This window comes from Sciurus vulgaris (genome assembly GCF_902686455.1).
Source record: "Sciurus vulgaris genome assembly, chromosome: 4".
Lineage (NCBI taxonomy): Eukaryota > Metazoa > Chordata > Mammalia > Rodentia > Sciuridae > Sciurus > Sciurus vulgaris.
The window spans coordinates 3,295,778-3,318,938 of NC_136464.1; the positions used below are offsets into that span (position 1 = coordinate 3,295,778).

The window sequence follows — 23,161 nt, forward strand, 5'->3', positions numbered from 1 at the left end:
CTGCAGGGTAGGGGGCAACCTTCCCCCAGGGTGGCGAGTCCTGCCAGAAAACTTGGCCAACTCAAGCTCTAAGATGGAGGTGACTCCCACACCACAAAACCCGTCCCCGACCCTGGATGGGGGTGGTGGGGAGATAAACCCATGCCAACGGCCAGTGCTGTGACGTACACTGGTCCCGTTTACTGAGAGCCACCGAAGGAAGGGTCACACGCGGAGCTTCCTAGTGCCACACTCGGAATCCATTTCTACTCTCCAACACACCTGCTCTGCTCAGCCCGACATGGGGCGTGTTTCCCATGAGCCTGTCTTGACTTGGTGCTGCTGGGGAGGAGGTGGCACACACAGTGCTCTGTCTGGGGATATGTCAGCTCACCCAGGAGACACCCACTGAGGACAGGGACGCCAGGCACGGCTGTCTGACGGGTTGCCTCCTGACCGCCCCAGTCCCACTAAGGAGGCCTGCAGTGCAGCGTGGGGGGAACCTGGCCTGAGCTGCCAGGCCTGGCACAGCGTCAGGTTATCTGGCTCCAGCACTTGGGGCACGCCTGTGTGCCACCTGAAGCTGCTCAGGCATGGCACCTGCTGGCACTGATAGGAGCGTGCAGAAGGGCCCCCCAACACAGAGGCTGTCCTGACTCAGGAGGGTTGGGGGTACCGAGAGTGAAAGATAGGTGCCCAGAAACCTTCCCTCTGATTTGGCTGGCACCTCCTTTCCTGGTTCAGCACGTGACAGGGACGTCCATATGTGCACTTTGTGGGCATTAAGAGTTTAAAGCCCAGCGAGACCCTATTTTATAAATTTCAGTGACTGGGGCTGTGTCTGAACAGAGACGTTCATAGAGATTAATAGCAGGGGAGAGTCACGCTGGTTTGCAGAACAATAAATGTTTCTGAATATCGCCAGGAGCAGGTCGCTAACCAGCCACGGTATCTCCATCACAGAGGGCGAGGAGGAGCTGCTGGAATCACAAAAGCAGGTGGGAGGTTGGACGTACTGGCCACGGAGCGTGTTTAGCCACAGAGGAGTCGGTCTGCACACCAAGGGAGCGAGCGGCGTTGGCACCCACCGAAGGGACAGCTTCCACCTTTGTGTGTGAGAAGGAACTGCACGAAAGGACATTTCCATCCACCAGCACATCACCTGCGTTCCGCTTCCTGCTGCAGGGCAGGCCAGGCCTCCGGAGGGAGTCAACCTCCACGGGGAGACAAGAAAGCCCTGCTCTACCCCTGGGGCGTGCAGAGGAGAAGCTGCCTCAGGAGGGGATGCGGCCATGCGTGGGAGGGCGGGGAGCGTGAGCACGTTCTCACGGGCGCGCATGGAGCCACAGAGCAGCAGTGCCGAGCTGCCTCTCACCTACAGCGGAGCTCAGGACTCAACTGAGCCACAACCTGGGAGAGGAAGGTGGCCTTCCAGAGCCAGGATGGAGAATGGGCTTTGTTGAGAGACGTAGAAACCACCTTCAGATATCTGATCGGGAAGCATCGCACAGGCACAGTAACAAGACCCTCAGTGCATGTGGGACCAGTGGTGTGCAGCCCACATGCAGCTCAGGGACAAGACAAGACACTGACACTAGCAGCCATCGCCCATAGGAGCTGAGCGGGCGTGGCTCGTGTTGCATCTCCCACCACACAATTGGGCGTCTTTCAATATGGCAGAGAATGTTCCCTGACCAGGGTTCACACAGAGACAATGTGCTCCACCATAAACCCACAGGAGCTGCTTCTTCAAGAACAACAATGTGTCTTGTGCAAAAGGGCTACATAATTGCCATCTCCTAGAAACCAGAGGACTCTGCCCTGGGGCTGCTGCAGCATGTGGCGGGAGCAGCACTGTGGTGTGAAAACGCCTGCTTCTCCCCTGTGAGCACGGATGGAGATAGTTTTGAAAACACAGCAATGCTTTAAAAAGTGAGGGCTATTGGATTTAGTAATTTCTCATCCCATGATGCGATGATCACATTGCTCTCCCTGGGAAGGTGGCATTCTTCTATCAGGTTGGAGACGCAGAGGGCTCAGAGAGAAGCACACCTTCTCTGGGAGGGTCTGACAGGTGGGAATGTTCCAGGGGCTCTTCCGGCATGCTGTGTGGACAGGGGGGCCCTTACTGTCCACACTTGGGTTCCAGTCCTTGGGGCCCGGGTCTGGCCTCCACCCCCTTGCTCACTGGGAGGGATGCAGCCCTGATAGAGTAAGGGGGTGGGGGGAGCCCACTGGTCCTCCAGGATCAGGGCCAGAGGCTCCTGGTCTGAGAACCTGGCGCTCAGTCAGACCTGACCACTGACTCACAGGAGTGGGGACGCACGAGGACTCCGGGGAGGAGCCCCGGGTGAGACACTGCCTGGCCACTGTCAGTCTTTGGTGAGACAGGGTCTCGTTCCCCGGGGGAGGTGGGGCCTCTTTGATGCACAGCCTTCGTGGCTCTGTGCTCTGCCCGCCGCAGTCTGCACCTGGAGTGCCGGCCGCCAAAGGCACCCCACATGCCTCGCGCTGCACTGAGGAATGAACGAGCAAATAAATGCATGGAGGCTCTTCCATCGCCATTTACCCAGGTCCCGCCCTCCTCCCTCCGTGCTCGCCGGGGTGACCAGTGATTCCAGTGGTTGGGGCGCATGGGCCCACCAGGGTGCCTCGCTCCTCCACGGAGCCGCACGCCTCGCCCATGCGCACGCGCGAGGCCCTGCCCGCCACTTACAGGATTGGTTCTCATGGCTCCTCCCACGGCGCGGGCTGCTCTGGGGTTGCCTGCCAGGGCTGCTAATTGCTGGTAAGAAACCATTTCTCCGAATTTCACAACCTTCAGCAGCTTCCATAACACCTGTCTGGTGAATGAATCTGAAAGGAAGGATACAAATGACGTATTTGTACAAACGGTGCCAGCGGCTCTGATATAAATAGCTGCCAGTCCGGGGACGGAAAATGCAACGACACAAACAGAGGTGTTGCAGTCAATTAAAAGCCGGCCTCCCGCGGCGCCCGGCGCCCTGTCAAGGCAGGCACAACGCGCTGGCCGGCGCCTCGATCCCACCGCGCTCCGCAGGATGGCGGGCCGCACGTGTGCGTGGGGCACCATTCAACCAGGGATCCCGGGAGTGCCTGCCGCCCACCTTCCGGAAACCTTGTGGACGGCTGGTTCATTTCCAGCTTCAGCTGGGGCAGAGGAAAGAGGAGCCAGAGGCAGGCTGTGCGTGACATTATGCTGGCCGCCCTTCCAGCAGACGGCCGCAGTCACACCTCCCGACGGCAGGCACTACGGCAGCAGGGTGATGGGGACCTTGGCAAATAGGGCCACACCATGAAAACAGCGGTCTCCCTTTTACTTGACTCCTCACATCACATCAAATGCATGAGCTGTGTCCTCTGCAGGAAGGACCAGCGGAACCCACGGCCACCTTCTTTCCTCCACCTCTGGTTTTAGGCGTCCAGTGCCTAGGCAGAAACCCGGCACGGAGGAGGCCCTTCTGAACGGACACGCAGGTCTTTCCAGAAGGGATCGGCGGCTCGGGAGCACTGCAGACAGAGCCCCGTCCTCCGTCCCAGAGGCTCGGCGCTGAGGGCAGGCTCGTCGGAACGGCAGCGACCAAGGGGAGGCCTCCCGGGCAGGAGCGCCGCAGAGTCCTCCACGAGAGCGCTCATGACGCCCGGTGCCAGGCTGGCAAAGTGCGACGTGGCTCTTAAAGGAAACACACCCTTACATGCGTGTTAAATAATAAAAATCACTTCTTAACTGAAGGGAACGATAATCACTTCACTGGGAAAAAAATCTGTTTAGTCTTTATTATAACATTAAGCAAATTAAACATCAGCATAATCCAGGTGATGCTAGAAAAGGGTCATCAAAGAAATTAACTTTGTTGTTCATTAATTTACATGGATTAGTAGAGGGCACAAAGATAGCAAATGTGCTCTAGTTTTTTATGATATAATTTCAAACTGTACACCATTTGTGGCAGGAGGGTGACTTTGGGGTTAATCAGACTGATTTGTCCTTTTAATTGCTTTCTATTCAAAGAAAATTCATTAGATAATGTTCTCTTCAAAATTCATGAATCAATTTAACTGAAGAAACCGCATTAGCAGCTCCGGGTTCATTAGCACGGTTGTGAGTGCTGGGCGCTGCGAGGCTTCCCTGGGCAAACAGACTGTTTACTGTCGCCCCTCAGAAGGGGTCTGAAGTCACGCTGCTAATCACGGTTGTTACTGTTGTTGTGACATCCAACTTAAAGAAAAGGGAACAGGAGAAGGCGAGGTGGCGAGAGGCGCGGCAGCCTGGTGTCACTTGCAGAAAGATCTTGGGCGGCTGTCCTGGAAAGACAGCAGCACAGCCCTGGACACCTCCTTGGAGGGCAGGGTTGGTGGACCGTCTTCTGTGCTCTGACCCAAGTGAGGACACAGCAGAGGCTTCTGGGAAAACAGCCTGGAACTCTTCCCTGAACCTGTCGGAATGAAGCGAGGCAGGAAACCCCCTGGAGCACAGCGGTTCCGAGAAAGAGAAGTGCCCTTGAGTTCTGCTCTGGCAAATGATGCCAGGTCACACAGTACCTTCTAGGTGGAAGACTGCACACAGCGGACCAATGATACATCCGCGTAGGACAGCGCACCACACGTGCTCACTCCTTGCTGGCTCATCTTGGGAAACCATTTCTTAACTGGTACACACAAAGGATGCAGTACTACGCAATTGAGCACATCTTATTACAAATGTATCTCGAAACTCCGTTTCGCCCTGTAGGGAGCAAGGGCACTAATGAGTTTATGCAGCTCTCAAAGGCAAAGCCTCCAGCCCAGCCTGGGCACAGTAGACAGCTGCACTGCACCTGTGTGCAAGCGGGGCCGGTGCTTCCTGGCACATCGTCTTACAGCGCAGGAAAATTCACTCATAAAATCAGCACACATCAGTGCGGAAAACAGAATTTCTTGAGTCTTGAAGTGACTGCGTAAGTCCTCAGTGGCCCAGTCATTTTGGGTGGCTCAAAGGACAACCACTAAAATACCATCCTTCTCCAGGATGGCTCTCCAGGGAGTGGGCCCCAGGGCTGTGGGAGGCGGTCTCTGCACGCCACCTTCTGGTGTTCCTTTCCTTTGCTCTCCCCTCCTGCTTTCTTTCCAGACTCACCCCTTCTGCAGCCTGTTCCAGGCCCAGGAACCTGGCCATGTTGACAAGGCTGGGTCAAGACAGACTCTGATGGAGGCTGACCTGTGTCTCAGAGCTCCCCCATCTAGGACGTGGCTGTTCTCATTTTGGCTTGGGTGGCTCCTTAAACACATGCTCTAACCAAATCCACTGGGACTTTGCCTCATCAGCCAAGAGGCTGGAGGCTGTTTTCCACTCAGGCTAGGAGGACATTGCTGTTGTGGTGGACAGGTTTCCACAAGTTGGGGAGTGGAGCAGGGCCTGGGTGTGGGCCGCCTTCACTCTTGTGCTTAAACCAACTCAGCCACCAGTGGTTCTGATAGGGCAGATGCCACCGTGCACCAGGGACGCAGCAGGAGGAAGCAGGTAGGGGCCAGCCTGGCTCTGCCCTGCTGATCTCAGGCCAGTCCTTTCCTTGTCTTGGGCATTTGCCCTTCTGTGATATCATCATGGCAAGAGCTGCCCCATCCAACAGGTGCTGGGCTCCCAGCACACCAAGCTGGGCATGGAGCAGCCCAACCAGGAGCAAGGCCAGTCCTGCACGTCCATGTCCCAGTGGGAAGGGCCTGAGCTTGTTGCAACCCTCGCAGCTCCTTTCCTTTGCAGAGGGGTGCAGCTTCCAAGAGGGGCCTCTGTCAGTGACCCAGCGCTGGCGCTCCTCCTCGGCCAGGACGCAGTAAGGAGACGCTCTCAGGTGCAGGGGCCACGTGCAATGCAGGGCCCTGCCCACAGCCCAGGAGCTGTGCCGTGGCCGTGCATTCGGCTGGCCACAGAGGCCAGCACCCAGTTCCTGCAGGATTTCCTTACCACAGCACCAGCAACAGGTAGCCAGATACAGGACTCCTTTGGAGCTGGCATGAGTCATGGTCATTTGGCCAGATGCTGCCTGACCATCAAGAGCAGCCAGAATAAGCTTTGGGGAAAGAAGCTGAAACATGGTGATGGAGGCTCTGGTTCCAGGTGAGGTGGAGTCTGCACACGGCCCCAGGCCCTTCCACTGAACCCCCTCCTAGAACCTGAGTGCTGAAATCAGCAGCAACTAGAGAGGAGGCACTGCCCCACTGCTGTCGCCTCAAAGCACGTGCCTCGGTAATCCTATGGTGGGGCAGTGGAACCTGGGGTCAGGAGCCGGACCCCTGAGAAGGAGAAGAGGTGAGGTCCCAGGAGATGGGCAAGCCCTTTGCTTCTTCCTCTCTGGCTTCCTGCTGCTTGGCCCTACATCTGGGTTCAGTCACTGAAAGTATGTAGCAGGGTGGGGGTAAATTAAGCCTCACCTTTGTACCAGGAAAAGGGAGTCCTGAGAATTGGAAGGTATGAGGAGACTGGGACAAAGAGTTCTTTACACACCAAAAAGTTTATACTTTCCTGGATTTATCTGTCCAGGTGAGCTGTCCACTTTCTGAGCTGTGCATAGGTTGTTCTGACCATAAACCAGAGACTCTGAGAACAGGTATAAGGGTCAGGCACTACCAAGTTCAGACTGGGCACTGAATGGTATACAAGTAGGCAGACTAGAGAGGGACCGTAAATGGGATGGACATGGGGATCACAACCCACAGAAGGACAGCTGGACCTATGGGCTAAACCCAATCAGGTTGGTCATCTCCTAAAACAAAAGTACCAACATTACCCATGAGACTTATGCAAGACCCAGAGTCTCATTCAAGACGATCAGGTTACAATCCAAAATTCCTAAGTGTGTAAATAATCTGAAAAAAAGGTCTCAACTTGCTTGGTAAAAGATAATTAGCACATGCCAAGGCTGAGCTGACACAGAAGTTGAAATCGTTGACAAAAGCATTAAAGTGTGTTATAAAAATGCGGCAAGAAGGGAAAACACTCTTGAAACAAATGAAGACCCAAAGCCTCAGCATGAAGTGGAAAGTTTAGTACTGAAAAATAAATAATCCAAATTACAAACCGCTCTTCATGGGGTCAATGCCAGAATAAGAACGCCAGAGAGAAGGAATGAATGACTGCAGACAAGCCAAGAGAAGCACAAGCTGATCAGGGAGAATATGTATTTAAAAAGTCCACGGAGCGCCTTGGGGATATGTGGGACAAAATTAAAAGACCTACTCGTGTTCATGTGACTGGATTCCCAGCTAGAAAAGACAGAGTGTGGTATAGAAAAAAAGAAAGCAACCTGAATGTTCCAGATTTGGCAGAAGACAACTACAGATACAAGAAGCACAGCAAACCACAAGCAGGACACTCCTGAAGAAGTCCAGTCCAAGACACACGGTGACCAAAGGCGGAAAGCTGAGGACAGAGAGAAGGTTCTTCAAGGCCACAGAGAAAACCAGCGCATTCCACGTGGGGGCACGACCTGAATGGCAGTGGGATCCATCAGAACCAGCCGGAGGAGGCAGACGGCACTTCCAGCCTGCTGAAGGACTGGAGCTGGCAGCTTGGAATTCTGTATGCAACTCAGAAGCTCCTTGAGGAAGGAAGCTAACGTTGGGATGCATTCAGGTAGAAAAGAAAAGCTGAGGTGATTTGCTGTCAGTAGCCCTGATCTTCAGACGGCTAAAAGCAGCTCTTCAGAAAGAAAGGAAATGGCGCCAGAGGGCAGCCTGCAACCTCAAACAGGCAGAACGAAGAGCCGTGTGCACGCTCGAGAGCATGAAGCATTCTTCTCAAGTTCTTCCAAATCCGCATGCAGCACAAAGGAACACTATCACAGAGTGGGTGTGAATGCACACAGTGGCAATGTGCACCGTGTCACAGTGGGGGAGACGAAAGGGCCACCCAACCTGGCAAAACCAGGTGTCAACGTGACTGACAATAACATTGCCACCCCTGGAGCAATCCATGGAAAAGCTGAAGATGAGAAAAAGGTAAAAAACACAACAGGAACATGAAATACAAAACAATGTGAAAACAGCCAAAAAGGAGGAAAGAAAGGGGCAGAGCAAACAGAAGGAGCAAAACCCACAGTGAAAGGCTGGACCCAAATCCCAACGTCTGAGTCAGTGTGCTGTGGACGCGGTCTGAGCAGGCCCAGAGGCCCCGGCCAGCAAGGACCCAGAAGGAAAGGAGCCCGCAGCGTGCTGTCTGGAAGAAACCCACTTCAGACACCAGCCCCAGGCAGGTCAAGGGGCAAGGATGGAAACGGCACCCCAGCAAATGCTACTGAGGCGCGGAGACTTGGGGGCAGAGAACCTCCCTGGAGGGTGAAGGGGCTCCATGGGTGGTGGGCCACTCTGAAGAGTTAGGCTCCTTGCCAAGCAAAACCAGAGCATCAGGCAGACCCACAGCCACGCTTCTGGGCTGGACACTTCTCTCTCAGGAGCCAAGGGGTCAGCTGGAAGAAAACCAGCAGGGATTAACCGAGAAGTGCCACCCGTCCCTGGCACTGATAAGTATCTGTGGATGCCCTGCTTGAACAGCTGGACATGTGCTTTTCAAGTGTATCCGGAACCACGGACCAAGCTACCAGTTGTGTCCTCGAATCCTGCTGCAGACAGACCAGAAATGAATCGAGAAAGATGACCAGAGAACCTCCAGATCTCTGGACGGTGAATAAGCCCCTTCTAAATAAACTGTGGGTCAAAGAGAAAGCCTGAAGGGAAATTTAAAGACACTGAACAGAATGAAAGTGAAAAAATGTGAAAATTCATGAAAAAGTTAAATTCATGAGGCATAGCTAAAGCAATACTTACAGGGAAATTTATAGTGTTAAATCTTTATATTGCAAAGAAAGATCTCAAATTAATATTCTAAGTTTCCAACTTAAGAAATGAGAAAAAAGAGATGCTTTCAACTTAAGAAAAAGAAAACCCAACCAATCAAACAAACAAAAACCCCCAAACTGCAAAATGATTTGAAAGAAGGAAATAATGAAGGGAAGAAATCAATGAAACTGGAGAAAGGCACACTCTGTAAGTCAAATAGGGGTTCCTTCAAACAACCTGTAAAAAAATTAATGAATCTCTAGCAAGACTGATGTGCTTGCCAGAGAGAGAGGCAGAGGCAGAGGCAGAGAGAGAGGGAGGGAGGGAGAGAGAGGGAGAGAGAGGGAGGGAGAAGAAACTCCACAGGCATTTAAGAGGTAATATGGTACTCCTATGAATAACTCTGTGTACAAAAATTCAACTTAGGTAAAATAGACCAATTCATTGAAAACTACAAACCACCAAACCTCTACACATTTCATTCTGTGCACAGGATGGCCCACATGGCCCATCTCACATATAAATAAATAAATAAATAAATAAATAAAGAAAGAAAGAAAGAAAGAAAGAAAGAAAGAAAGAAAGAAAGAAAGAAAGCCTAAATAAGCAGTTGTGGCCCCAAAGTCACTGTTAAAAAAAAAAAAAAAGGCCCGTTTCCCACAAGTCCCTACTTGTGATCTTACATAAGATTAATTTAAATGAATTCATACGACAGCTTGGATTTTTTTCTGACATTGTGCATCTGTTTCAGAGTGGTTTTGTTCATACTTTCTATATTTGAATCCTTCTTCCCAACAAAGTAAGACAAAGTCAATACCACCACTGCTCACAAACAACCCAGCACAGAATATTCAATCTTGTGCTACCAGGATTTTTGTTCTTTCCCTAGTTAGTTTTGTTTTTGTTCTTTCCCTAGTTAGACACAGATCCACTTCACAGCTGGGGTCTTTGCAGGTAACCATAGAGTCCCATCCTCATTTTAGGGGCTGTAATGATTAGCACTGGGGAAATGGATGTGGAAAGTTCCTGCCCAACCTCATGATGCACAGTTTGATGGAGAGAAGACACAGCGATCACACACAGGTTACTATAGACCAACGGACAGAACAGGGACAAATCCTGGGAGCAGAGCAAGCACCTCCCAGAGGACCTCCACCCTTTGTGGCAGTCACCCTGGGGAAGTGATGGAAATGTCCAGAATGAAATGAAGCCAGGCTGGGTAATCATACATGATTAAAGAAGATGAGTCTGCAGTTTAAAATATCATGAAAAAAAATTTTAGAACTAAGATAATTTCACCAGTGAATTCTACTTAATAGTTAAAGAAGAAACAACATACAATCAATATCAACTTTCCCTTAAAAAAAGGAGAAAACATTTTCCAAGGTCATTTCTGAGACCAGCATGACCACAATATCAAAACCAGAAAAAGGAGGCAGAAAAGAGTACACTATGAACTGCATCAAATGTCTTATGAACATGGACACAAAAATTCTTAAAGTATTGGCAAAATAAATGTAGCAACATACAACCAGAACAAAACACATGGTCACTGGAAAGTAAGGCTGATCTGAGATTTGATCATAATGGCACGGGAAGCTATGGCAATGCAGGCAGGTTGGCACAGGTGGATGGGGCTGACCATGCAACACAGCTGTTGACAAAGAGCAGAGCCAGCCTTTGGGAAGAGGTCATCATCTCAACGGCCGGTCCCATGACAACCAAGCTACAGGGCAGAAGAGAATCCAGACTACACCTTTTACAAAATTAGCTCAGAAGAGGCCATAGACCTAACTCTAAAAGACCAAGTCAAAATCCTTTCAAAAGGTAAAGGAGCAGGAGATAAAAGTGACCATGGATTTGGAGAAGAGTTTTTGGATACATGATCCATGAAAGAAAAAATTGGGTAAGCTGGACTTTACTAAAATGGAACACTCCTACGAAACACGTGAGGACTCTACAAACAGTCTGAGAGAAAAATATTTGTGTATTTTGGACATGAGTCCTCTGTCAGATATGTGTTTTGCAAAGAACTCTTAAAAATCCAACAAGAAATCAAACAATTTAACTTAAAAATGGTAAGTCCAAACACAAATCTTACCAAACAACAAATACAAATGACAAATAAACTTAGGGAAATATACTGTAATTGCACATTTGAACAATGACATGTGACTACACGCCTCCCTATAAGAACCGCTTAAATCCTAAAACTGACCATACCACTTGCTGGCAAGGACGTGGAACATCAGGGATGCTGTTGGGAATAAAAAATGGTGGCATCCATTTGGAAGACAGTTAAACAGAGTCTTAGTGCATGATGCAGAAATTACACTTGCAGGTATTTACTCAACTGGATTGAAACCTCATGTCCTCACAAAACCTTGCCTGTGGATGTTTACAGAAGCTTTATTCATTTGTCAAAATTTTAAGCAACCAAGTTTCCATTCAATAAGAGAACAGGCAAACAATCTAACAATGTATCCATGTAATGAAATATTATTAAAATGAGTTATCAAGCTACAAAAGACACAGGGAAGGTTAAATGTATACCACTAAGTGGAAAGAGCCAGTATCAAACGGTGCACACTGCAAAATCCCAACTATGTGACGGTCTACAAGAAGATAAAACTGTACAGAGGAAGATCAGTTGTTGCCAGGAGAACAAGAAGCGGGGGAGAAAAGGGTGGCAAAGGCAGAACACAGAAGAGTTCAGGGTGGCCAAAGTATTCTGTATGACACTACAAGGCTGGAAAGATGACATTACATGTTTTCCCAAACCACAGAAACTGGCAGTACTGAGAGCAAGCCCAACTGATGTATGCAGATAGACTGTGATACAGCATTCAGCAGACCGGGGACCTGGGAAGGAATCCGGGCTATGTGACAAGGACCTGACAACATTTCAAGCAAGAAACATCTTCACTCTGTTGGGTAGCGTGTGTGTGTGCTGACTTTTCTTAAAGTAAATCTGGAAACAAGTGGAGTCTCTAAAGGAAGAAGGCAGTGCACACAAGCACTGTACTATAGCTGATAAAGTTGTTTTCCATGAACATATATATATGGTAAAAATCATGATATTGCTGTATATATATCCTGGACTTTAAAACTAATTAAATGGATGGAGGATCAAGGATGTCAATTTTCTCAATGTGAGTGAGAGATTACATCAGCAAGCAGAAGGGGCAAAAATGATCCATGAAGTTAATGCACTAGAGTTGTAGATGTCAGTATGACCTACTGTTCAACTCCTTACCAACACAGATCTTGGCTATGGAAGTATTTGTAATGCATATAGCACATGGGCTAGTGCATACACATCCACTTCTGTGATATGCCAGCTGAAAGACTTGGAAGTAACAACATCCCATCAGTAATGAGCCCATGTGAGTGCTCAGACCTTAGTTTCTAACATCATCTTATAAGTGAAGAGTAGGGATTCTTTCAAGAAATGGTACCCCACCCCCAGGACAAGAACAGGAAATATTCAAGATGAGCCTGGAGCATTTTGTAGTAACGACATGTTCAAAACCAAAATGAAAACGAACAAACAATATCAATCCCAAACAACCACAACAATGGGTGTATGTCAGAGGAGTAAACTGAAAGAACTCCCAATGGCCAATGCTGAAACAATCTGAGCAGCAAAATGTGGTGTTGAATGAATATCCATGAGTTCATACTGATATACAAAATGACAATAAATAAATGAGGGAGGAGAAGAGTAGCTCCCCATTCTGTACGTGTGTTAAGCACAGAGACTTCCTTTGAAAGAGCGCGGATGAGAGCAGTGGGCATAGCTTTATGGTGAAGAAACCTGATAGACACTGCTCAGTCAGGTGATCAAGGTCGACATCAACAGCGACAACTCATGTGGACATGATCTGACGGAAATGGCACTTTACCTGTAGTCCTCTGACCTCAAACCAGTAACTACAGCCTAGCCATGGAAATAATATCAGATAAACTCCAAAAGAGGGACATTCTAAAAAAAACTGCTCAGTACTCCTAAAATCTGTTTAGTCATTTAAAAGAAGGAAAACTTGAAAACTTGCCACAGCCGAGCAGAGCCTAATATCACCTAATGACTAAATATCATGTAGTACCCGAGGTGGGATATAGAACGGAAAAGCTAACAAAATCTGAATAAAGTACAGACTTTAGTTAATAATAAGGTTCCAACTTTGGCTCACTTATTATAATAAATTACCATATTAATGTAAGATGTCAATTATAAATGTCATCCTAATAAATATAAATGGCATAATTATAAATGGGTAGAATGGGTGTAGGATATCAGGGAACTCTGTACTGAGTTCAATTTTCCTGTAAATCTTAAACCATTCTAAAAACAGCCTATTAAAATAAATTAATATTACATACCATATTAACATTCTAATGAAGAATACATAATCATGGCAATTGAAGCAGAAAAGAATATTTAACAAAATTTAACATTTTTCATAAAAGTTCTCAGCAAAATAGGAATAGAATGCACTTTTCAACCTGCTAAAGATCTCTACAAAAAGTTGATAGATAACACCATACTTGATTGTGAAAATCTTAGTGCCTTCTCTCAAGACTCAATGTCTCAGTGGTAGTCCTAGCCATTGCAATAAAGAAAAAAACCATGAAATACATTCGTTTTATAAAGAAGAAATAAAACTGTCCCTATTTAGAGACAACATGATTACTTACAGAAAAATATCCAGGAAACAGCCCTCCCCCAGTTTTAGAACTAATAAGTGAGTTTAGCAAGGTCATTTGATACAAACTCACAATAACATGATATGGGTTCCAACCAAAACCAAATACTTAGATGTAAATCTAACAAGTTATGTGAGATCTGTTGAAAACTACACAATGCTAATGAAAAAGAATCCAAGAATAACAAAATAACTTAAGAGATATACCACGTTCATAAACTTCATGTCTCAGTATTAAATGATTTCAAATCTCCACAAATTATCTATTGATTGTCATTCAATTAAAAATATGAGGAACTTATATTGTAAATGGTGACTAGTTAATTCTAAAATATGAAAGGCAAAAGATCTAGTATAGAATTATTTTACAAAAGACTAAAAAGTTGGAGAAATCATGATAGGTTTAAAGACTTAGTATGCTGTTTTAGTAATCAAGTATTCAGAGGATCACATACTGAAATTGACAGAATAGAAATTTCTAAAATACATCCACTGATATATGAAAAAATGTTTTTGAAAAAGGTGAAATGGTATACCAATGGAGAAAATATCATTTTCAAAGAGTGGTGCATGATTAAGTCTTTATCCATCGGCAAACAGCTGAACCTGGATGTAACTCACATGCTTCATTAGAAATTAACTTAATTATACCATAGATCAAAGTGTAACATTAAATTAAGACATTTTAGAAGATAATATGAGAAAGCAGTCACAACCTGGGGTTAGGCATGTGACCATGAACCTGATCCAATAAAGAAAACTGGGCTTCAATGAACTGTAGTTGGACATTCACAGTGTTGGGAATAAATGGCTGTGACAAAATATCTGGAAATATCTAACCTAAGAGTCACATCCAGAATATATGAAGAACTTCAAACTCCACAGTGAGAAAACAGTCACCTAATTAACACGTAGGCAGAAGACTTGAATTTACTGTCTTGGAGGGGTACAGGTGAACCAGCACCCAGAACGATGTTCAAATACCCTGGGTGTGGTGGCTACCCCTGTCATCCCGGCAGCTCACGAAGCTGAGTGAGGCAGGAGGATCCAAAGCTCACAGTCAGACTCAGCAACTTAGCAAGGCCCTAAGCAACTTAGCAAAGGGCTAGGGATGTGGCTCAATGGTTAAGCACCCCCGTGTTCAATCCCTGGTACTAAAAAAAAAAAAAAAAGTCCAAATAGTAGATGTTAGAGTAATGCAAGTTTAAATCATAGAAAGCTCCATTGCATATCTGTCAGAATGGCCAAAATAAAAAACCCAGACGAACAGAGACACATTACTGTGGAGGCTATTACTCAGCAATGAAAGGGAATAAACTGCAGACCCAACAACTTGGGTAAATCTCAGACAACGAGCTGGGTCAAGGAAGCCAGGCTGGACAGGCTGAACTCGGTCTGAGGCCACTTAGATGACCACCTGGAGAAGACAACACCCAAGTGGGGGAGGACAGATGGTGGTGACCTAAAGTCGGGTGTCTGAGGGGCTCTTTCGGGGGACAGAACTTCGCTGTGTACTCATTACAAAAACCCTACACGTCCTGGAGTCCACAGGACTGAACTCCAGGGAAAGCCAATTCTACTCTATGCTAATTTAAAAAACAAATTTTTGAAGAACATGAAGAGAACTATGGATACCAGTCACCTCTCCTTGAATCAAAGAGGTTTCCTCCCCAAAGCTCAGGGCCCGGGGAGCAGTGCTTCCCACTCAGGGTGGGATCTAGGTCATGTTTTCTAAAACTTTCCCCTGCGAGCCCTTCCGCGATGCCCTCACATAGCAGACCAGCTCGTGGGGACAGGCCCTGCCTCAAGGTCTCTGCCCCGACCAGAGCAGGCGCTGCTGGAGGTGGCGGTACACGGTGACAGTACCACCAGCAACTGGGGCCTAGAACTGACCACCTGGGTGTCTCCCAGCCCAGCCACCGGGAAGCTGGCGAGCCTCTCGGGCAGGGCTGGGGATGCGGCCATCAGCCCGGGAGATCCTGGGTCCTGCATGCCAAAGCCTCTGCTGACCACTGCTGCCAGGACTGTGAGGGCCTGGCCAGGGTGACGGTGACGCTGCCCGTGTCTGTACCGTCCTCGAGGGGGTGTCGGGTGGCTGGGCGTGGTGCCAGCCAGAGCTGGGCAAGCTGGGGACCGAGCGGCACCCCAAGCCCAGCTGCGCACGCTGCTCTGTGGACACACGCTTCCCGTTGGGCGACCTGCTCTGCCCGTCTTGGAGCCCGGTACCCGGAAGCAAGTGCCCCAGCCCCGAGGCCTGCACCTCACGCCCAATGCAGTGCCTCCCAGGCCACCTGCTGGAAGACCCACACATGGGGTCCTCTGAGCTCCTTAGAAGGAAGACAAGCCCAGCACTCCCTGCTCAAGGCCAGGGCTCCCCCACCCAGGTCAGGACCTCGATGGCCCAGAAAACCTGCAGTGGATGGACATGGTAGTCACCATCTGAGGCCTCACACCCGTGGGGCATGAGGATGAACAAGCAGGCCCTCCTCCCTGGCCCAGCTCCTACCCTACGGAAGCAGAGGTCCCGACCGGCCAGGCGACCCTCTCCACCCTGCTCTGGAGACCCCACAGGCTGCCCAAGCTCTCGCCAGGCCCAGTCTTCCTGTGCTGCCAGGCGTCCTCCCAGCGCTCCTGGGGCACCTGTCGAGCACCGACACCTTGTGCTTAGGCAGTCACGCGACTTCTCTGTGCAGTCTCAGAACTATTCATTCTGCTTTTCAGACTGAGAAGCTAGGCAGTCAGCAGAGCAAGGACGCAGGGCTGGCTCGGTCCACAGCTCAACGCCAGCAGCCTGGTAGGTTCCCATAGCACAGCAGGCCACACCATGCATGCTCTGCAGGTGACACAGGGGCCGGGAGGTCCAATGCTGCCTGGGTGAGGACAGCTGACCTTGTTCTCCACGACCCAGGACGAATGGGGAAAGCAGGGAAAGGAGAGCTGCAGGTGACCCGAGGGTTCGGGATCAACATAAACCGTGTTTTCATTTAGCACACGCCCTGTCCAGCCAAGTGAAAGGGCCTCAGCACAGGTGTCTGAAACATCAGATTGGGGCACATAGCTGCTCAGCCAGGAAGCAGGCTGGGGCAGAGAGAGATGTGGGAACACCCGCAAATCTCCCTCGGAATCAGGACTCAGTTGAGAAGGTCATGGTCCACTAGTACCTGCACCCAGCTGGGTCAGGACCATGTAGGGCTCCATCTACAGAGAACCCCAGGGATGCTTCTGACTCAAACAGTGATGTACTGTGACCTGTATGGGTGAACAGAGGCTAAGCTGATGCTTAGGACACACTGTGGAAAAAATGAGTATTTCCCAACACGTTACGGATATGCTGCAAAAAAACGTGACATTGGCTGGCCAGCACTGATATGGTCCTCCAGGGTGCAGAAGACAATCGGGAACATGCTGGAGCAGAATGGACAGTGAAGGCTGAGTAGGAGTCTGTCAGCTGGGCATTCCAGACAGAGCAGAGATGATGGCCCAGCATCCACCATGCCACTAGTAAGGGGAGCGGGGCTGCAACAGACCCTGGTAGCTGCTTCTGAGCAGGAGGAGGTTTCCACCCCGAAAACACTCGGATGCAGACGATTTTCTCTTGTTCATCACTTCTGCAAGGGCAAGACATCCAGTGACCACTTCCTGCCAGGAGAACTTGGCTCTTCTGGTTCTGAGACTGGGATACCGTGGATCCCACAGATGTGAAGTATCACCCCAGAACTTCCTGCACCCAAACCTGAAACCCCTTCCAGGAAGTGTGGAGTGATCTGAAGCCACAGAGGCAGAAGTGGTGGTCTCAGAACCACCGATACCAAGACAGGGAGGCCTCCTGCACGTCTGCTCACCTGGAAGGCACCTGTTTACCAGGTAGGGCACTTGGACCTCCACAGACATGCTGCATACAGTAATTCCTCAGGCCTGCAGGGGCACCTGGACGCTCCTGGAGGCACTAAGCTGTGGCAGGGCACTGATGCTGCAGTGGTGGCCTGCCCAGGCTCACCTCTGACCTGGCTCTGGCTCTCAAGGAATCTGAAGTCCATCTCCCACTGTCCCTGTGAGATGCCCAAGTCCTGACATCCACTCTGCAGAGTTGGTGCTGCTCTCATTCAACTGTGGAGGCTGCCACTTGGCCTACTGCCACCCCGGGACCTGCTCAGGGACTCTGGCCCACATTCACTGCTCTCAGCCCCGAGGGTGGCCCAGGGCTGATGGTTGATGTGGGTTCAGGCTGCACCTCCATAGGCAAGCAGTCCCAACTGTAGTGGCTCTGCCTGGGATCTTCCGGTCTGGGGGTCTGTGCACTGCAACCTCCTAGCCCTGGCCTCTAGCCAGATGTGGAGGACAGCAGGAGGGTCAAGCGGTGGACGTGAGGGCAGTAGCCATGCTAAACCACCAACTCCTCCACTGGACGGAGTCCTCACGGGTGAAGGTGTGGTGCCTTTCAGCATAGCCTTTTGGGAAGAGCTGCCATTTCTCAGAAAACAGGCCATTCTTCAGATCCTGTCCACTGGGCCAAAAGACACTCCTTGAGGTGAACATGGCCCATTAATTTGTGGTCTCAACCACCTGGGTCCAGGACAATCTCTGTTGCCTAATGAACAGGTGGTGGACTGGGCTTGGGACCTCTTCCAAGAGTTAAATCTGTGCTTGGTAAGAAACTTTGCCAACCTGACGTTCCAAAGCACCTGAAGAAGTTCTGGGCACGCAGCAGCCTGGCTGCATGGAAAGCCCGTGTTGAAGGTCCCTTGGAGACAGGAGTTCCTCATGAGCTTCTGGCAACGCTGGGGAAACGGGCCTGGAGCATTCTGAAGATGATGCTTATCTGGAAACTTTGATGAAATTGCTTAAAGAGCAGAGGTTGGGACAGCAGAGCTGACGGTCGCGGAGCAGTTGCCACACAAGGTTGCCACGGGAGTGCCACAGTCCTCGCCACAGGTGAGCAGCCTGGACCCAGGGATGGGTGGCCGGCCCCATCGCACTTGGGGTGCGTCAGAGTGCACTGCACGCCCCGTGGCTGAACTGCTACCTGCACCCTCTGGGCGAAGCTTGCAGCAGGATTACCTGAGTTCTCCTGTGTGGTGGCGCTTCAGCAGAAAGAGGGAAGGAGATTTTAGGACTGACTTCCCACCGTCACGAGGTGTCCTGAGCCTCGAGGAGCAGGAGGGAGGGTGGAGGCCCCGCCGAGCCTCATGCCCTCCCCCGGTGGTCCTCACCACAGCGGCCCTTCATGGGCTTTCGCAAGGCCTGCTCTCCAAGGCTACCATCCCTGGACAGGCAGGTAGAACCTGTGGTGTGCTCTGGGCAGGACGCAGTGCCAATGGCACCCTGGGTTTGCAGGAATGGACCCTGATCTGAGTGGTGTGTTAGACTTGGAAACAGGGACCCTGTTTGGGACCAGGACTACTAACTCTACACCAAAGCTCCCCAAGGGCTCGATCTTGCCCTGCTAACGAGAAAGCACAGGGTGTTATTAAAAATCTCCTGCAATGGCTGGTGACTGAGATAGGGCAGGAGGGGGCCTGGGAGCAGTGCTGATCCTGGCCCTGACGGCCTTGGGGACCCTGCTTCAGGCCCTCCCACCGAGGGAGGTGTGATGGGGATGGAGGGGACCTGGCCAGCGGGAGCGTGAGGTGTGGCGAGGGTCAAGCAGTGCAGCTCGCGCCCCTCTGGCTGTCCTCCAGGAAGGGCCAGTTCCACCATGACTTTCAAAAGGCCGTGAAAATCAGGAGCCCACAATGAGTGATTTTCAAGAGTAAGAGAACTTTTTGATTTTTTAAAATAATGATGTTCAAAGTGGGGACCTTGGCGGGCTTGGGAGGTCACAACTGTCCATGGTAACACTAAGACGCTGGCTTCTTAATTCTCGTTTCCCCCGGTACAGGGCACTTTAGGGGCCCCTGTGACCATGTCATTTGGGCAGGCTAAGTGCGCGAGTGGGCCTGAGAACCTGGCCGTCTTGCACCTTGGAGGCACTGGAGAGATCCGCGCACGTGGCCACCGCAGTACCTGCTCCTGAAGAGCACCTTTGGCCTTGGAAAAGGGTCATTTTTGTGTGACCTTGTTATGTGTGACAGCCTGTAGCAGGTTTGCTGTCATTTTAAAATCAGCTAGCACATTTAAAGGAACCTCAAGTTTACCTTTCAACATTTTAAATGTACAAAGCTCTCGTGTTGGGTCCTCCATCATCTTGGAGAGGGCAGTGGGCGGCAGAGGGGTCGAGGGCTGAAGGGTTAGGCTGGCCAGGCCGGGCAGGGCCCTGTGCTCATGAGTAGACGGCCTGCTGGCTCTGCCTGGTCCTGGAGCACCAGGACACCATCTCTGAGCTCCTCCTGTGGACGGATTATACCATCGGCCTCGGAAACGAACCTTCCGCCCACGGAGGGCCAGGTGCTGAGGCCAGCGGCTGGGGTGTGCTCACAGGAGGGAGACTGCCTCCTCCAGCACCACCTGGGCATCTTTGAGCTCACCTTCCCAATACTTGGAGCCTCCTAAACTTATTTAACAAAAGAATTATGCCTAAGACTTTAAGCACAAACTTAAGGAAGCCTACAGAGAAATGATTAAACTGTGAGTCTTGGTAGGAATGTGCATAATTACACATTGACACCCGTTCCATTTGGGTAATTGTCATGCAGCTGAAAGCTGCAGACTGACTTGAACAGGGTTAATGGTTTCTGAACAATAGCAGAAATCCAGAGGAACACCCGTGCAAAACACGCGACGAAGGGGACAGGGGAGCCACTGGGGTCAGGGGCGCAGGTCCCAGGGTCACCCGCATCTCTAGGTTGATAGTGGGGAAAGGGATCGACCACGCCAGCTTCTCCTTCTAACTGCACTTGACATCCTGGCCGCCAGCAGCCGGCCCTCTCCCTCCCTCTGAAGACTTCAGGCTCTGCAGATGGGCGGCACAGAGTCCTGAGTTGGCTGCTCACGGGAGCAGCAAGCTCCCTCCACCTGCTGCCCACTCTGAGGGTCCCCTCTGGGCCTGTCACCAAAACAACATGGAGGGAGAACACGTAAGTTCACAACATCGACGTTTATGAAATACCATTCCCCACCTCTGACGCCCTCCGCCCGCCCAGCCAGGCAGCAAGGCCCACAGCAATCAGGCCTGCCCTCTGCCAGCTTCAGGGCAGACCAGAACAGTACCCACGCCATTCCACAACAGATGCACTGGTGGCCTTGAAACACAACCACCTGCCAAAGGAGCCGAGGCCCCGCCACCCTGCATGCCATCAGGAACACCTGGTCGCCCCCGGCCCCAGACTCTCCTCCTGCTTCACCCAGGAGGGAGAGACGGTGCCGGCAGGTGAGCAGACGATTCCCGCTGCTCCTTCACGTCTGAAATAAGCTTCTCCCGCACTGGGGCAGGGCACGACCCAGCCTCCTGGCCCTGCACACAGACATCCTGCAGTCAACGTCACCCGGCTTAATTTCTGGGAACACTGACGAACCTGGAGGGGGTGGGTGCGCCTGACTGGTCCCCACCCAGGCGGCTTCCCGAGCTTGTCTGAAACAGCCCTGAGGTGTGCTGAATAATTTTTCATTGATAATCATGCTGCCATCGCCATTAGCTAACTTTTGAAGACCAACCCAACGGAAAGGAGCCCGGCCCTTAATTTCTTAATGAATTATTCTTTACCACAGGATGGGGATTACGCCACGGAGAAGGCATATCATTACTGACAGAGCTGTCAGAAGGACAGGCAAAAGGAAAACTGGCAAGCTTTAATTTCTCTGCAGAGAAATGAGGGGCTCTTTGGGGATTAATCTCAGTATCAACATTGAGCCTTTGCCTCAGGGCAGCTGAGGAATTCAAAAGAAGTTGTGACTGAATTTTGAGTGATGGAATCCAGCTCAAATTGTGCAGCTGACTTTGGTTTCTCACCTATTCAAATGAGGATGAGGCTGTGCAGGTGTGAGTGAGGGTAGCGGCAGGGCAGGTGGCTCCGTGCTGCGGCTGGCAGGGGACAGGGCACAGGCAGGCTGGGAGAGGCTGAGAAAGGCCACGGGACACAGGAGCCAGGCAGGTGCACACCGCAGCCTGTGGCCTGGTCGATGGGTTCGGGTGGGGTGGGGGCTGGAGTTGCTCTGGGGGCAGGCGGCTCCTCTGGTCCCTTGGTTCTGCCCAGCATCACATCCATTCCCTGGTCAGTCCTTGTCCCACCACAGAGGTCAAGTGCAGAGACCTCTCTTCCCCTGGGTCAGAGGGTGGCCTCCTCCTATTCCAAAAGACCCTACCTGCCTGGTGCAGCTGCTGAGAAGACAGGCACTCTCTGCTCTCCCCCATGCTAATCTTTCAGCATGGGGGAAAAAGACCTAGTGCAGGCATATTGGACTTGCTGATTAGTTTATCAATCTGCTTCTAGTTTGTTAGTGAGCAGCTCGCCCATGCTGGCCTCTTCTGGGAGCTGGAGCATGCAGGGTGTTGGTGTCAGCAACCATCACTGAGTTGTAAGACCAGGACAGCAGAGTGCAGGGCAGGAGGGACTGCCATCCTGGACAGCTCTGAGCAGGTGGTCTTGGAGCTGAGACTTGCAGGTAGGTGGAGCTGGGAGGGGAGAGATGAGTGGAGACCCTGGGCCTTGTTCTGAGGGTGCCAGCAGGTGACGCAGCCTCCAGGAGGGGGATGCCATAATCAGGTCAGCTCTGGGGCTAGCCGTAAGCTATGGGGCAGGAAACACACAAAGATGAGAGCCCCCAGACTCCCCTAGAACACCCCCACCTCCAGGGACCCTGTTCACAGAAGCTGAGCATCACAGTGGCACCAGCTGGTGGCCTCGCCCACTCACTGGCTTAGATGCTGCACCCCCCCAGATCTGATCAGGTCTGCCTCAGGCCTTTTGCCCATTCCTGTGGGTTGGTTCTTCCACTGGCCCCACAATCTCTGCCTTCAACCCTGACCTCCCATCTGTCTTTATTCTCAAGTGACCACTGGAATTCCCAGCTGCCATACTTTGGATCTCGAGGGTCCCCTAGAAGTCACATACTGAAGGATTGGTCCCCAGTCTGTGGCCCTATGGGGAGGTGATGAAAGTCAGGAGGGGCCCAGGTGTTGGGGGTATGCCCTTGACGGGATGTTGGCACCTGGCCCCATCTTCTTCCCCTCCCAGTGGCCATGAGGTGAAGAGGCCTCCCCTGCCATGTGCTCCTGCCATGATGAACTGGGCTGCCACAGGGCCAAGTGGACATGGAACAAGACCTCTGGAACCATGAGCCAAAATAAGCCTCTCCTCCTGTGCTGTTTATCTCGGGTCCTTTGCACAGTCACTGCATGCCACCCACCTCAGAGGTTAAAGTCCCATTTTCTGGGTCCTGCCTGAGCCTGAGCGCAGGGCAGAGAGGCGGGACACACCTGTCCATGGAGCAGCCTGCACAGGAGGGAAGCTGCAAGGAGGCATCGTGTCTCTTCGGGACAATGCAGCGTTTTAGCCAGAGGGCAGCCTGGACGCAGGGGCTACAAGGAGCCGTGGTGAAAGCCAAGCCCGGGTCCCGGTCCGGGAGGTTAACTTAGCCTGAGGACTGCAGGGTGGGTTCATGTGCCCACAGCGCCTCCTTGCGCTGCTGAGAAGGAGGAGCTGCCCGGATGTGTCCACTGTGCTCTGCCCCCAGCGGGGGCAGTCGGCCTGGTCTGGCGCACACAGACT

At 51.1% G+C, this 23,161-nt stretch overlaps 1 protein-coding gene across 3 annotated transcripts in view; it reads right to left on the reverse strand.

Moving 5' to 3' along the window:
- The window catches only part of MGMT (O-6-methylguanine-DNA methyltransferase), a 235,091-nt gene that overhangs the window by 6,060 nt on the left and 205,870 nt on the right, over window positions 1-23,161 (reverse strand). For all 3 annotated transcript variants that reach the window (XM_079137504.1, XM_079137505.1, XM_079137503.1), the window contains exon 4: window positions 2,696-2,835. In XM_079137504.1, coding sequence (XP_078993630.1) covers window positions 2,696-2,835 — 140 coding nt within the window. The remainder of the gene's footprint in view (window positions 1-2,695; window positions 2,836-23,161) is intronic.